This window comes from Mirounga leonina, unplaced genomic scaffold, assembly GCF_011800145.1.
Source record: "Mirounga leonina isolate KUSES-001 unplaced genomic scaffold, KU_Mleo_1.0 Mir_168, whole genome shotgun sequence".
Classification (NCBI taxonomy): Eukaryota; Metazoa; Chordata; class Mammalia; order Carnivora; family Phocidae; genus Mirounga; species Mirounga leonina.
The window spans coordinates 44,829,841-44,847,198 of record NW_023270426.1 but is presented as its reverse complement, the minus strand read 5'-3'; the positions used below and the strand labels follow the sequence as shown (position 1 = coordinate 44,847,198).

At 33.6% G+C, this 17,358-nt stretch overlaps 1 protein-coding gene across 2 annotated transcripts in view; it reads right to left on the bottom strand.

The window, feature by feature from the left end:
- Positions 1 to 17,358, bottom strand: part of TNPO1 (transportin 1) — a 97,097-nt gene that overhangs the window by 9,788 nt on the left and 69,951 nt on the right. For both annotated transcript variants that reach the window (XM_035014621.1, XM_035014622.1), the window contains exons 12-22: positions 16,197 to 16,349; positions 14,840 to 15,065; positions 12,835 to 13,006; positions 11,538 to 11,624; positions 10,016 to 10,123; positions 9,725 to 9,883; positions 9,557 to 9,644; positions 6,909 to 7,007; positions 6,592 to 6,687; positions 3,679 to 3,754; positions 2,699 to 2,798 (exon numbers count right to left, since the gene is read on the bottom strand). In XM_035014621.1, coding sequence (XP_034870512.1) covers positions 2,699 to 2,798; positions 3,679 to 3,754; positions 6,592 to 6,687; positions 6,909 to 7,007; positions 9,557 to 9,644; positions 9,725 to 9,883; positions 10,016 to 10,123; positions 11,538 to 11,624; positions 12,835 to 13,006; positions 14,840 to 15,065; positions 16,197 to 16,349 — 1,364 coding nt within the window. The remainder of the gene's footprint in view (positions 1 to 2,698; positions 2,799 to 3,678; positions 3,755 to 6,591; positions 6,688 to 6,908; positions 7,008 to 9,556; positions 9,645 to 9,724; positions 9,884 to 10,015; positions 10,124 to 11,537; positions 11,625 to 12,834; positions 13,007 to 14,839; positions 15,066 to 16,196; positions 16,350 to 17,358) is intronic.

The window sequence follows — 17,358 nt, the reverse complement described above, 5'->3', positions numbered from 1 at the left end:
TTACACAATTCACAGTGCTCACCATAGCACATACCCTCCCCAGTGTCTATCACCCGGTCACCCCATCCCTCCCACCCCACCCCCCACTCCAGCAACCCTCAGTTTGTTTCCTGAGATTAAGAATTCCTCGTATCAGTGAGATCATATGATACATGTCTTTCTCGACTGACTTATTGTGAAGATGTCAATGCTACCTAGAGCAATCTACACATTTTAATGCAATCCCTATCAAAATACCATCCACTTTTTTCAAAGAAATGGAACAAATAATCCTAAAATTTGTATGGAACCAGAAAAGACCCCGAATAGCCAGAGGAATGTTGAAAAAGAAAAGCAAAGCTGGTGGCATCACAATTCCGACTTCAAGCTCTATTATAAAGCTATAACCTTTTTTTTAAAAATCAACTATGATAAGGAATTATAAAATAATGGCTGTCCCTATTATTTCACCATCAAGGAACCTCTACTCATTGTTTATATTGGAATGTGCTTTTGTATTTTTTACATCACAGAGCCCCAGTCTAGTAAATATTTAGCACCAACAATGGAATGAAAGTACCAAATGAGCACCAATTTTAAAAACCTTCATTTGCTGAAATAAAGAAATACATAAATTCAATAATCTCACAGTTCTGACTGGCCTAGAAATAATTTAAAGCTAAGTATATGTCAAATAAGCCTGATTTAAATTTTTCAGTTTCAGACTGAAACTTAAAATGACCAAAAGCTAGAAGGAAAAACTAATTATGTAGTTTAGGTATAATTAATACCTAACTCAACCCAACCCACTGCAAACAAAAAAGAACAAAAAAAATCCAATGCTCAATTACTAGAAAAAACTGGGTTATTCTCACTACAAGAACAAGGTGACAAAAGGTATATACTTTAAATGTTTCATTTAAATATTTTTCAGTCTTGACTATCATACTGAAACAGCAGTCCAATACAGAGCATTTAAGATATCGCTTATGTTCTGATATGTCAACTATTTAAAATTTTACTGTCAGTGAACTTTCTTAATTTAAAAATTTACTGAATGATGTGCATAAAACACATATTTAAGCAAATAAAATTCCAAATGCCTGAGGTTCATGGTTTATTCAAATCGATTCCTTGTCTTCCAATATCAAAGTCTGATGTTAAAAATTTAAATATACACATCTACAATTTGTGATTAAAAATTTAAACATAAATAAAACATAAGGTATTCTTTTAACCACATCCAAATAAAATATGTAAAAAGCAGAGATTTCTACCAACCCTTAAGTTGGTAGTGATTTAATGACCACATATATATGTGTGTTACTTACTTTCAGAGTCTTAAACGTTAATTCAAAAACAAACAAAACAATAAAATTCTGATGGGAAAATGCTTCTTCTTAATATAATATACATTGTATCAGATAACTCTAAAACACATTTAAGATGACACAAACTTCTTAAGCATTGAAAAAAACTAGAAACTTAATTCCAGGAATTTATTTTGCAACTAGGAACTATTTCCAAAGATAGTACCGGCTTGTTTTCATACTAAGCTATTGTTTTACAAATGTGAAATTAGTCAAAAGATTTTTTCCATTTCTAATTTGTAAGTTTTCAATGCCTATCACAACATTAATTTGAGTTTTATAGCTGGTAATTAATAATATTTCTGAACAAATTAACAAACAACACAATCATTAACACAAGACAGGAGGTATCAAAGAGTATTAATTAAAAGATGTTCAAAGCATGTATCTCCTGGAAACGAAAGGCTATTTTCTTGAAAATACCTCCCATACTTTCTTTTCCTTACAATTCATCTGCTGAGCAACCTGGGATACTTAACCTAGAGTTCCACCGCCTGCATTTTGTTGAGTTCATACACACGAGGTCAATCAACATGTTCCTCTGTTTTGTGTGTCTTGCAATTTGACACTTGGATCCAGAGGTTATCAGACTCATATATGATACTTTTGCCAAATAATTTTTTTAAATGCTAAAAATGTCCAGATACTATCTAAACAAAGACAGGAAACAAACAGAAATAAATCCTAAACTTTCCAAGTTAAAGCAGTTTCATTGGTTAATTCAGTATTCTGAATACTGGAAAAAATTTTTTTTTTAAGATTTTATTTGTTTGACAGAGACACAGCCAGAGAGGGAACACAAGCAGGGGGAGTAGGAGAGGGAGAAGCAGGCTTCCCGCTGAGCAGGGAGCCCGATGTGGGGCTCAATCCCAGGACCCTGAGATTATGACCTGAGCAGAAGGCAGACGCTTAACGACTGAGCCACCCACGTGCCCCCACTACTGAATTTCTAAGTTTAATTCTGAATAAGAGAAAGTAACCTACTACTTGGGTCACTCTCCTAAGTGTAGCTATCTGGAAATTCAACAAACTGATACTCAATGAAAGGAGGCATGTACAGAGTGAATGTGGATGAAAGATGCTCTGGCTTAATATAAGGCAAGAATATAACTTCAATATCCTAATGTACTATTTACTTCATGACAAAAAAAGATTTAGGGAGTCATAAACAAGTATTATCATTTCAAAATATTAAGAAGTATACAACTTTTTAAAGATAATTTTTTATTATCTTTCAAAAAATATGCAATATATGTGATACTTTCATAATTAAAGTGTTAAAATAATTCACCCTTTAAAGTTTCATTATTCAGAACATTAAAAATTGAAAAATCTTTGTGACATCTTACTTGGATTACTCCACTGGGATTCACACTGATCATGGTACAAATCCCACGAAATGCTGAATCCTTTTCCTCATTGTCCCTTATGTTTCTCAGAGAGGTGCACCTATTAAATTATAGAACTGAGATTAGCATTTAAGTAAAAAGCAGGTTTAATCACAATACTAATGGACAGTATTTAATGGAATAAGCACCACAGTATAGATAATGTTTAGATTCAAAGAATTTTCATAATAAGCTTTCTCATTCTTCCTGCATGTTTGGCCCATCTAATCGCAATATAGTGGAAGCCTTGAAATTCACATTTTCTTATTAATAGATTGCATCTATAAAATGGACAGTTGATTTTAATCTCCCATTTAAACTATTAATGAGGTTGAGCCAAAAGTAAATTATGAATTTTTATAACTGCATTATGACTTGTATTCCATTAAACACTACTAAAAATGACTTGAATTGAAAGATTATCAATTGAAAGAAGCAGAACATAGGATTTACTGCCACAATATAAACTATTATTACACAACTTATGGTGTAGATGTTTAACTTTAACATTAACAAGCAAATAAAGTTTTTATACATAACGTAATTTAAACATGTATTTCTTAATGCAATCCAAGTTTTCAAATTAATTCTAAAAAAGAAACAATGCAAAAACCTAAATTTATAGAATTTGCATGCATCTTTATTTTACTGGTGGATATTTAAATGCTTTTCATGTATAGTCAAGCTTTTTAACACAGCAAGCATGTGACAATCTTATCCCATGCATCAATTAGTCGTTAGCCACAACATAAAATAAATATACATGACGATGCTACTGAAAAACCTCACAAACCTGCTAGGACAAGATTAGTCACATGGTTGGCAATGATTAAGGATTGTGATTTTTGTAACCAACTGAAAATATATCTAAAAGTGAGATAGAAAGAGAAAGAAAGAGTGAAGAAAAATGAATTAAAAAAAAAAGATTGAATAATACACACCAGGGTCTTATAAACTGCTGTAGCATGGGGGCCACCTCTTGAGGACAAACGTAACCAAGACGACCAATTGTTATTGCTAAGGTAACGCAATCACGGTTATACACCACCAAACGCCAACCAAGACATGAGCAAATGAGGGGGAAGGAGAAAAAATAAAGAAAAAACAACAAATAACTCAGAAACAGAAACCAACAGAATTTGTGTATGATAATAAACATAAGATTTCACCAGTGCTGTTTATTACCACCCCCTAAAATAAGGGGCAGCAACATATATGGCATACTCTTGGAAAAAGGAAAACAAAAGGAATTAAAAAAACTTTAAAGGTTGAGAGAACACCAAAAACCATAATGAATTGCTTTTCTCGCTCAATCAAATAAGATGTTCTGTTAATAAAAAGATGAGCGATTAAATGCATGGATTTAGAGATTCTCCATTCAAAGCCAGTTGAAATTTCAGAATTTAATAATGAAATCTATGTTTTTCCCCCAAGAAATATTAGTAAATGTGAATGATTACATTTCTGAATTGTTTACTCAAACACAGTTCTCAGAAGTTAAAACAGTTAAAATTACTTCTCTATGTCTTTTTAAATAAGTGATTTCCAATCTTCCAAAATCAACTAGGAATTTAATCGCAATTTAGGTAGTTTTGTTTGTTAACATTTCTAGTGGACCATTTGTTGCCTGATATCAAAATCAACCATCAAATTTTAGGTGTTGCAGTATGCAACCAATGAATGAATTAGAAAATTGCTGTGCTGTGTCAAATTCCATTCCAATTAACCTCTGATGGTGATGATAATGGTAACAACTTGGATAACAGCCCACTAATTTCACAAACCATATTTGACAGGAAGGAAATTTACAGTCCACTGTAATGATGTGAAATGTGGACGAAAGGAACAAATAATCTGTCTTTGCTATATAAAAGGCATAGCACAAACTAGATAAAACATTATACTGATCACATGCTAATATTTTACTTAAAAATTTCGAAGTGGGAATTACTCAAACATATTCACCATCAAAATTCATTCAGGAAGTCCTTAAACTTACGAAGAGCTAAAAGAAGTTGCAACTCAGAACTGCATTCTGCAATTCAAAGGTACATACATATAAATACATTTATACACAACGGGAAAAAAAATACAAACAGAAAACAAACCATAAGGTGCTTTAATGGTGTTCTCTCAAAAACTTACAGGTTAACCTTTCATAAAAAAAGGGTGGGGGGGGTAAAGAAAAATGTTTAAGGATTACTTGAAGCAAACTACACAGATAATACTAAAATCCAGCAGATTCATATGAAGCAAGAGAAAGAAAACCTATGTTCAAAAGACACAAACTATGCAACATTCTCATTAAACAGGCAAGTATGAACAATCCAATGAAACATGCGATAAAGCAGATGATGGTCCATTGAAAAAGTTCAGTGTAGGATATACTAATTGGAAAAAGAGCAAATAACTGCATACACTAAGGAATTGGCTTTATGAAATATTAAGAAAACGGTAATTAAGTTGCTAAAATCTACAGACATTAGCCATTGACAACGGTTTTATTTTTGTAATTAACATCCACCCGCCCCTTTTGGATAAGGAATAATGGAAACATTTTTTGCAGCCCCTTGTGATAAGATTAATCCAGTGAATCACAAGTGTTTTTTCAATCATATCAATTGAATCTGTCAACTTGATGGGCATTATCAACTACTTTTTGGTTTAGATTAGAATCATACTTAGCATATAAACTTATAAAGCCAATTTGTTAAAGGAACTGTCTAACAAATTCACAAGCTGATATCCCACAAGAAACTTTAATATACATTACATTCAACATTTATCTGCAGTTATGCATTCACATTTAAAAATAAATAGGAAATTTCTTTAGGTTCAACAGTAATTTTATAATGGCAAGTGTTCCAAATCTGAATGTCATGTATAGGTACTGCATTCTAAAGAGATAAAAACCTGACAAGACTTCATAACCATACATAGATTTTTTGTACTTTTCAGCAAGAAAATCTAATTCACTTTATGATATAAACAGTACCCATACAGCCAAACAGCTATATAACTGTTTCTTAATTCAAAGATTTCCTTCCATACCAATAAACATATCAACTTTAATCACATTAAAAATACACTTTCTATAATTAAAAAATGTAAAATTAAAATGTCTTTGAAAACAAAGTTTTCTTATTTAGAAGACCTTATTTTAATCTTTGTCCAATATTTTGGTAAAACCCTCACTGACTATGAATATATTTACTGGAATTATCTTAGTTATATAAAGAAAAGGATGTGCCTGATTGAAAACAAAATTCACATCTTTTATCATTATTAACAAAAATCAGGGAGGGTGGAAAGAAATCACCCTGAAATGTGTTCTATAGTATGGAAGGTACTCTTTAATATCAACATGCTCTCTATAAATGCAAAAGAGAAACAAGCCTCCTGAATAAAAATCCTACAAGGTACTGCCTAAGTTCTCAATTTGAAGGAAAATATACAATGAAATACAAAATACACATGCCATTGTTAACCAATTAGCCCCTACACTGATGTCTATTTTTGGCCACAGTTTTATAGATTAAAAAAAAAATTACTTCCCAGCTGCCAGTTACTCTCTGAATTAATATAAAATTAAAATTCATATTGTTCAATAGTTATTTTAGCTAGGGTCCATTTGAGGGAGTATTAAAACACAGAATAGGGGAGAAGTGTTTTTTAAAGTCTCTGAAAATTGGTTATGCAATACAGTTAAAACAGTACATATCATTACTGAAATCTCAAACAGCTGTTAATAAGCTGGGTTTCTAAAGCTAGCTTTGCTTTGGTTTCTCTACGCATCTTAACTTTAAAAGGCAAATAGTTTTCTCTTCACCATTAACAGTTCAGTCATATGGTACCTGTATTCTCTAACAACGTCTTTGGTGTGTTGGGTCTGTTAATGATTTCTACAAGCTGGTGCAACACCATAGGAATATAAGGCTGCATCTCTATACCTAAATCACCCCCAAAAGAGAAAACAAAAGAGAAAAATTTTAATGTTAAAATATCAACATAAAATACCTTGCTCCCTTTATTAACTGTGACATAGGTTAATAATAAATTAATAATAAATATATATGTATAAAGCCCACTTAAGTTAAAGAGAAAAAGCAATTACAAAAATACTAAGACATCTAAAAATTTACAGTGCTTTTAAAGGGGAGAAAGGTCTTACCCATTTGAATGGAGATTTCTCCAATTGCCCATGTGGCATTATTGCAGACTGAAATGAACTCTGGATTTAGGTTGGTTCCCAGTATAGGCATGAAATCAGCTAGAAAAAAAATTTTTTAACAACTATGTAGTAAACTTTTCAACAGCAGTGTATTGTGCTTTAAAGGAAATCTACTAGGTGGAAACTGAAATCTAGGCAAGAAATAGCAATTTTTAAAAGGTTTGATAATATATAAAGTGAAAAAGGCATTATTTGGCCACTGAACTTTCTATGAAGTAGACCAGGAAACATAAGTTTTGGTCTATTTTAGGTATCTATTTTAAAAGAGTTGGTCAGAGTAATTGCTCATCATCAGACGGAAAAAATTCAAATTAAAAATGAGGAAAACATGATACAACTTTCTTCAAAGCTAGTTTTTCACACACACAAATTTTTTTAAAAAATCAATGATTTTGGCTTTTAAAGTAACTTTGACCTTAGTGCTCAGATTATGGTCTCTAAATATCATTTTCCACTTAAAAGGAATGAGGGCTCTCAGAGAAATGTCTCATTGCAGGCTAAAGGCAGGAAATGTACAAAACAAGCCTGGACTATTTTGTCATACCAGGAAGGACTAAGGAGCCAGTTTGATTAAGCTCCCACTGCCAGTGGTAGGACAATTTGAGCATCATGAATTCATACTGACACTCAAAAAAGAACCAAACACAAACAAAAACTGAACTCCGAAACACAATATAGATACCTGTGGAAGATGCTGGGAATCAATTCATTATTTTGAAAACTGGTAAACAAAGAGAAAGAATCAAGTAATTATCCTGCCTCCCCTATACGGTTTGTACCTCACGGTAATAATACACTGGTATGAGAAACGTCTCTCTGTATATATTCTCACTGTTAAATCAAGAATTAGAGTAGCATCTTTTTAAATCCCCAATAAGTTAGATTTATTTATTTTTTTAAAAGACTAAGAGAGTGTGAAAACGAGAGAGATCACAGAGGGAGAGGGAGAAGCAGACTGGCCGCTGAACAGAGAGCCCGATGCGGGGCTGGATCATAGGACCCTGAGATAACGACCTGAGCTGAAGGCAGATGCTTTACCGAATGAGCCACCCAGGCGCTCCAAGTTAGAGGAGATTTAAGCCAGGGTTTCTAAATCTCAGCAATACTAATAATTTGGTCCAGATCATTCTGCCATTGCGGGGAGGCTGGGGCGCATGAAGGGTACTGTATCATTCGTTTAATGTTTAGCAACGTTCTTTGCCTCTACCTACTAGGTACGAGTAACACACCCCCAGGGTTAAATAAAATGTCTCCAGACACTACCAAATGTTTGGGGTTGAAGGTGTTAAAATTGCCCCTGGTTGAAAAACCCTGATCTAGAAAATAATCATCACGGTCGATAACATAAAAAAACAAACAAAACGATAACTAGACACAGTGTACCTCCTGAAGAAGATATACATGGTTTATAAAGTCTTAAAAAAAAAAGAAAGAAAATCCTTCATACAAGTTTAAATTCATAAAAACTACATCAGGTGGTAAGTATTGGTAGAAAAAGCTTTCCATAAAGTAAGAATTCATTACACTTTCACTTAAAGTAGTTAGGCTTAAACTTGAGGGTTTAATATAGCATAATTAATGTTATTATTCAAAGTTCAGAAATACAGTTGTTACTCAAAAGCACAACTGGGAATTGGGTGGGTTTGGCCAAAGGGTACCAACTTCCAATTATAAGTCAGTCTTGGGGATGCACTGTATGACATGATGACTACAGTTAACAATACTGTACTGTATATTTGGAAGTGCTAAGAGAGGTCTTAAAAGTTCTCTTAGTAAGAAAAAAAATCTTTTAAGTATATGAGGTGATGGATGTTAACTAAACTTACTGTGAGTTTGCAATATAAACCTATATCAAATTATGTCATATACCCAAAACTTAAACAATGCTATGTCAATCATATCTCATTAAAACTGGGGGGCAAAAAGCCAAAAAAACCCGCAAAGTACAGCTGTATCAAATGAAAAAACCATTTCAGGTCCATGCTTTAAACCATGGTCCACTAAATCATGTATCATAAGAAACTAGCATCCAAAACACTGGGATATAGAAATCAAAGAAAACCAAAAACCCATTTAATCCATGATTTTGAAAGCAATTCAGTTTACGTTATTCAAGGAATCCCTTATTATCGTCACAAAAGGCTAAAGACAAATGCTATAATATTAAAACAAAAACAAATTATTTACTTTCAAAGTAAATTGTTTGAAAAGTTTCCTATGATATCTGAAAAGTACACTGGTTTATGAGAAAGACTATTACTACTTGTGGGTATCTCTAACCCCCCCAAGAAGGCGTCTACTCAAAATTACCAGTAAACTAGCATATTGTACCGAGGTTTTGCAGGTGGCATGTCCTTCACACTAAAGTAATACTTTTCCAGCTTTTCTCCAGTCATACGACTGGAGCCTAAGTGATTATGAATTCAAGGAAGCAAGGGTGTTCCCATCCTACCTGCTTCACTCAGAGCAGCTTTAACTAGTACATTTATAAATGTTGGGATTCCATGACATTGCAGTTTAATAATACAGAAATATAACTGATGTAAAACTAATGTTAAGCACATCATAGCAGTAGGAAATATTCATACCTATACAAGGCTTAACATGCTGAAAGCAAGCTTTCGTCAGGTCACCTAACAGGGCGAAGGAACTCTGTCGAACTTCTGGCATTTTATCCTACAAGGAATAAGAAGAAATTAACCCCAATGTGACACAGAGAATCAGGTCTTGATACGTTTTAATTTAACAAGTCTCACCTGCATGCATTGATACATTAGTGTTAGAATGTTACTTCGGGCTACTAGCTGTTCAATGTTGCCTCCAAGTCCTTCAGCCAGGCCACTGAGTAAATCAAGAGCCACTATCATAAAATCTTTATCAGGAGCCTCATATTGATCTGGTTGAGCATTGTTCAGCTGAAATTAGACCAAAAGTTTTAAAAAACAGTCTGAATCAATTAGATTAAAAAATTTGTATACATTATGTCTACCCTTAGAAAAATGTTTATGATGCCAGGGAGGGTGGATATAAGTATTTTTTAAAAATACCATGGCTTGTGCAAGAGTCTTCTGTACTAGGTTTACACAACGCTGGTACACAGGTTCACAGTATGGAAGGAAACCAGACTGCAGGGCTGTGGCAACTGAAGATAGGCACTAGAAAAAATAAAGTACAAATGTAAATTTCTGGATATACTTAAAATTATGATAAATGCTTAAGAGCATACTCAGTAAGTTTCTGGTCATTTATGAGCCCGCTCTACTATTCTACAATAGTAGGTTATCTTTTCAGACCTCTCCTTTTTGGATGCCACTCATTGCTGTTAAGTTTGCTGCTGGTAAAGGGAGGTTTCCTCAAAAAAGTTTCTGTAATGAACATTATCGTTAGAGAACCAGGTTAACTATTATGTATGCTTATTTTTTCATCAAATATAAGAGATATCTGTTTATCCTCTCATCCTGCTCAACGATATGGGTGGACTTTTTTTTTTTTTTTAAAGATTTTATTTATTTTCGAGAGAGAGAATGAAAGACAGAGAGCATGAGAGGGAAGAGGGTCAGAGGAAGAAGCAGACACCCTGCTGAGCAGGGAGCCTGATGTGGGACTTGATCCCGGGACTCCAGGATCATGACCTGAGCCAAAGGCAGTCGCTCAACCAACTGAGCCACCCAGGCGCCCGATATGGGTGGACTTTTAATGGGCATATTCTGAGCCCCTGCCTTAAAGTAAATTAATGATTTTTCTCGGTTTGTTGGGCCCAGAATCAGCCATTGCTTAGGCATGGAAGTTTTTACTTCTCTGGCTAGGGACAAACTATGGCAGAAGTGATGACCCCTGAAATGACAGGGGAAACAAGAATGACAAGGATTAAAATGGCTTTACCAGTATCAATTCATTTAAGTTATCATATTTGATTGCATGTTCAGTTATTTGAATAACATCAACTATCAAACCTCAACCTGGACAGAAAGGGTATGAAACAAAGTCCCTCCCTTACCAGCATCAAGACTCAACGCTACTTCACATTTGACTATATGTCTGTATATACAATAGGTATAGAACACATTAAATAGTTGTGTGTGTGTGTATGTGTGTGTGTGTGTATATATATATATATATATATATAGCTATATAACATAAAATAATTTGAACTATATTGTCATGGCATAGCTATATGTATCTATATAAAAAAATGCAATTAAATACAGGACATATATATGCGGATATGGAAAGATCTCCAAGATAACAGATTATCACTGAAGCAGAGCAGGTGAGAAAACATGTAATATAATCCTTGGACGACCTTAAGAAAAACAAAATGAAACAAAACAAAAACAAACCAACTTAACACATCCATTATGGTTTTTCTATTTAACAGTATTTCTTAGTATGGATGTACCATAATTAAATAAGGGCAGTTACACACTTATTCAGCATTTTTGACAGAAATGGTTCAAAATGTACATCTATTAACATTTTACTTCTCACATATCCCCACATTTTATATTTACACGTGTTTTTGATGAAACACACTATTAGATTAACTAAAGGTTACCCAGCTTAACATACCTCAAGTAAAGGGAAGAGATCTTTATCTTCATCCTTTAACATGTTCCATTTCTGGATCAGCGGAGGCATTAGCATCTGAATATATTCCTATTTGTGAAAAACACATAAAGCTCCACTATCATATGTAAACAAGTCCATTTTGGGTCTATGAAAATTAAAATCTGTTTAGAGTAATTGTGTAAAATCATTACTGAATGCATTTTAAGACTCAGTCTGCTCTACTTAGCACCTTTAAAATTTTTATTTTCCACTTTTATATAACCTTGTTCTATTTTTAAGTATCTTATATCCTTTTTCAAATAAAATGTATACAAATATACCACTACCCAAAAATTATTTGATCATAATCAGGGATAATTTGTGTAAGTTTTACTCTGAATTTTTTCAGTCCTGGAGCTTATAACATGTAGTATGGTCCTTGCTGTATACTATGTTATAAATTACAGGTAAACTTACAGAGGCATTTGCATAAGAGTCACAATCATTTAAGTGTCTTTATTTAAACTTTAGAATCCATAAATACTAAATAAACAATAGTAATCATGTAAACAAGGGGCACAGATTCCGAAGGGTCTAACACATTCAGAAAAACATTCTCCACCCCCTGCACACAAAACAAAACCAACCAACATCGAAGCAAACCCACAAACAAAGCGTCCTGCACCAAATTTTAGGTATAACTTCTATACACAATTTTTTAAAGACTTTTCATATAGCAATTATAAACGTGTACTCTATTCCTCTGCTGGGAATTTTCAGCCTGAAATTCTATTATTTAAATCCTATTTAAACAAAGCCAATTCCACCATCCTCTTTTTAATTCTACTAAAAACAGAGTTTGGATCCTTGGCCATATCACTATTTAGCATTTCTAACTAATTATTATCCCAATTTCTAACTGTCTTATCTTAGTGTATATTCCCCATACTTCTAAGTTCCAGTCAGAAAACAAAGATGTCTAGATGTGGTACTCTAAAGCTTTAATATTTATGAAGTGGTAGATAAATACTTGGAATTAAGTAAAAGCTGAAACCCACATGTAAGACCTTTATCATCCCTTTTCTCAAAAGTGTTGGTGCATTCATGTGATATGCTGATATGATTTCCACACCAAGAACTTATTTACTTTTAATACTATCTAAGTAAATATACTTGCTGACTTCTTAAGATCTGTATTATTAAAGTAGCCAACACTAAGTGTTCACATCTCCCCAATTTCATTTCTAAATATATGTTAACCTTTTGATTATAAATATGGTACATATTCTTTTCTTAATAATTAATCACAGATACTCACTGGTTTGTTTAAATGATGTCCTACTGAATCTGCTAAAGTTCCTATGGCATCATAAAGAATGAGCAGGTTCTTATGCTGGTATTTACTAAACGCGAAGACCAAGGTATCAAGTATATAAGCAAGGTAAGGAACAAGTTCCGTACAAGCCTCCTCTTCTAAGGTAGCAAAGGCACTACAGTTAAAAAAAAAAAAAAAAAAAAGAGAGAGAGAGAGAGAGATTATTACTGCTGTAGTTTATGACAGAGATAGGAAAATAAGTCTATAGAACATCTATTTACACTTTATATGCCTATCTCCTTACCTCACCATACCAGAGGCTTATTTTTATTATTTCTTCCCTATTTCTTTCAAAGAGGCTGTCACCTATGGGCATTTGCTTCACTACAGTAGTAAAATCTAAAACTGTTGTTGGTTCTTATATTCATTCAACAAATTTAGCATAGTGTCATGACCTCCGAAATGTTTCTCTTAGCCGGAGGGGGAAATGGGATGATGGAGGTGGTCAAAGGATACAAATTTTCAGTTGTAAGAATAAATTCTGAAGATCTAAAGTACAGCATGGTGACTATAATTAATAATGCAGTGTAGTATACTTGCAAGTTGCTGAGCGTAGACCTTAACTATTCTCACCACACAAAAAGACTTACTTAAGTCAACTATGTGAGGTGATGGATGTCTTAATTATCTTGATCTTGCTAACTGTTCCATAATGCATATGTTTATCAAGTCATCACGTTGTACATTTTAAATACATGGATTATTTTTGTCAATTTTTAATCAATAAAGCTTACAAATGTTGGTCTAAAGTTGTACACCATACATTAGAATGCACAGTGTGTTTGTTACTACAGATTTGCCTTATGTGTGGCTTACCTACTAAGACAAATATACACAAAAGGCAAACACTCCAGAGTCTGAGTAGTTACTTCAATTTAGGCCTAAACTTGTTTGGACTCCAAGGTGTACCTGGCTCTTCGTTTCTAAAATTAAGGTCTGTATTATTTTCTATTCTACCCACTCACAGCAATTTCCTAAAACATTAGGCCATTTATTAGTGAAAGCCCAGTCTTAAATTGTGAACTATGTATGTATATCCTTTACAGCACTTGCCATGAATTATGATTATACAGTTAGTTGTTTAGTATTCTATACTAGCCTCTAAGTTTAAAGATGGCAGGGACTGTAAACACAGCATTTAATATATGCCTAATGACTAGTAGAGAGTTAAAAAAAAATCTGCAGGAAACCAAACATAATCTGTATCCGCCCCTCATTTAAAAAAAAAAAATGTAGTGCTAGTAATTCCAAAGCCCCTTTGGTTCAACGTTCTTTCAATCAGAATGCTTTCAGGTATTTTTGCTTCCCATCTGGTAAAGTACAACTCCACTTAAATTTATTTTCCTCTTTTTCAACAGCTATTTCTTACTAACAAAGTCAAAAGTAAAACAATTCTAATTAAAAAGTTAAGAGCTATAAATGTGTAAGGCCTTTTTAGAACACAAAGGTTTGTTCCAGAAAACTGGAATATTTATAGTAATGAAACTAACTGCTGATCTGATATAAAAACACAGACAGCCCCAAACCCAAATGACAGAGCAGCTACTGGAGTGGATTCACTAAGTGAAAAATGGTAAGTCACTGTGGGACTTTCTATGGAGTTGTGGTAGCTGACCTTTAAACTAATGATGTGAATCTGCTCAAACTTTGTTATTCCTTCAAGAGCAAGACCCCCACTATCACCACTCCAGATGTCTGCGAGAATTAGGATGAAAGAGAATTCTACTGTTATCATAGCCACAGAGAAAAAAAATGAGTTGAAGGAACAGCAAAGACTGACACCTAGTTGACTCACATTTTGATTTACAGAATCATCAGATAAAAACTACAGGTAATAAAAGCTCCATTAATGGTTTAATACCAACATTCCACCACAAAGCTAAAAGTTATTTTCTCACTGAAATACCCACTCCCTTTCCCCACAATAAACGTTATGGATTTGTCCCACCTGCAGGCAGCTTCTTGTACTCTCTTGTTGCTGTCCAGGATTCGCTTTAGCAATTCTGTCATTAATGGCTTCAGGTACGTATCGGGGGGCTGGCTGACTACCCAGTGTGCATAGCGGCTAAGAGTCCAGCACGTTATGGAACGCACAAGAGCCTTTTTATCAGAGAGGCACTGAATAAGGTGAGGAATGAGCTCAGGCAGGTATGGAATCATGCCTTGCATACAACCTAGAAAAAAAAAGTAACATCTCTCAGAAAGTGCTAAAATTCAGTTAAAATTATTTCAGTTGAATACTAAACTGATACATGCAGCCATGAAAAATATTCAGATCAAAAAAATAGAAAAAACACTGAGATCATCTCCACTGCAATAAATATTCCCTAATAATCTGTTCCAAAATTTAAAAAAAGAAATGAAAGCTACTTGCTCCTAGGTCTTCTGGTAGGGTTAGGAAAGCTTATTTTACTTCTGCTACACAAATTACGGCTTTCAGAAGTGCCTACAAAATACTTCAGTTTCTTGTAAATACAGGCCTATCTCCAAGACACAGTAACCTTTATGGGGGTTGATGAGGTTCCTACCATGTTTCTTGCACTTACCAATGGAGAAAATTATTTTTCTGGCAATTGGGATGCTTCTGACATCAGTCTTCTCATTCTGTTCCTTTTATTGTAACAGAAGCATTTGTAAAATATCTTGGTGGGGTTAGAAATAAGCCTATGGCTGTTTAATAATAGTTAACTGGTTCAAGGTAAAAACTTATCCTAGGACGGCTTTTTTTTTTTTTTTTTAATTGCATTCTTTTACTGTGAGGTTGAGCATCTTTTCATGTGTTTAAGGGCTATTTGTCTTTCCATTTTTGTCAGTTATCTGTTCATATCACTTGCTAATGCTTTTTTCCTAGTTCATTCCTTTTATTTTTTTAAAATTTAAATTCAATTAATTAACATATAACATATTCTTAGTTTCAGAGGTAGAGGTCAGTGATTCATCAGTCTTATATAATACTGGTGCTCATTTTATCACATGCCTTCCTTAATGTCCATCATCCAGTTACCCCATCCCCCAACCCCCCTCTCCCTTCCAGCAACCCTGTTTGTTTCCTATGATTAAGAGTCATAGGACTTATGGTTTGTCTCCCTCTCTGATTTCGCTAAGACGGCTTTTGAATTTGAACATCTTTTTTAAGGTTAACATAGATCATAGTGTCATCTATTCCACATGAGCAACACAAAAGCAAAAAAGTGTATGAATTCCAGACTGAGTAACAATGCTTATTAGAATAACATTCCTTAAAGTGGTCCATCTGCATTAGGGCCTATTAAGGACTTCACAGTTCAGTTTTGACCTAGACTTACCTTCAGCAATTGCTCCTAAAACCAAGATGCCGGATTCTTTAACAACCCATTCATGATGAAAAAGTAATTCTTTCAAAAGGGGCAAAATGTGTGGCAAAAGCTCATCACGATACACATTTGCAAGAACATCTAGGGCAGCAGCAGAACATTTTCCTGAAGAAATATTTAATTCAAAAATATTACATTAAACTCTATTATCATAACCCTATTATCGTATCTGTTATATGTACAACACTTCATTCATATATCTAGAGTTTCAAAGAATTCAATTAAATAGGAGGCAGTCTGTTTCTATCAACAAGAAATAGTTTATGACCAAGAATTAGCAAACTAATTATGAAGATACTCTATTGTGTACATGACGGTCACACCAGGATTCTTTTGTCTATACAGAAAAATCAAAACACTGTTCCACTCAATTTAATGCTTCTACGATATGATGCCCACTTCTAACAAACCTGCAGTAAAATGTGTACATTTAGTATTTCTACTTAACATTCTTAGTGATAGATCATTCAGAATCAAGTACGTAATGACTCAGCAGGAGGTCAGGCAAATACATCTCACCAAGTCACCAGCACATGAAGCATTAAATAGGCCAGAAAACATTCCTTCCAGATAAAGGAACTATTAGCCATGGAACTATGTATCAATTCAGATTTCATTTAATGTAATAATTAAGAAAACAAAAATTTTAAACAAAGATATAATTATAAAAATTTTTCCCAATGGGATTAGGCATACTAAACAGTTGAATACAAATCATTAAACAATATTAAAATACTTTTTGAAAAAAAGGCCGTTCAATTGGCTAGAAGTAACACCTTACTCATCTGTAAGGGTCTTATTTATACCGTATGGTAGATCCATATAAATGAGTACAATACTACCATGAAAGACAAAGAAATCTTTATGTACTGATACAGAATGAGTTAGTTATATGATAAATGGAAAAGAACCAACAGAATACATTTAATCTCATTTCACTGCTGGGAAGTCAGCCTCTTCTCAAAAAAAAAAAAAAAAAAAATATATATATATACACACACACCACACACACACTCTTTTTCTGCATGTGAATAGAAAAACTTCTGGAAGGATATAAAAATGGGTGGGATGTTAAGAGAAGTAGTTCCCTCCCCCAATTCAATGTACATTATTG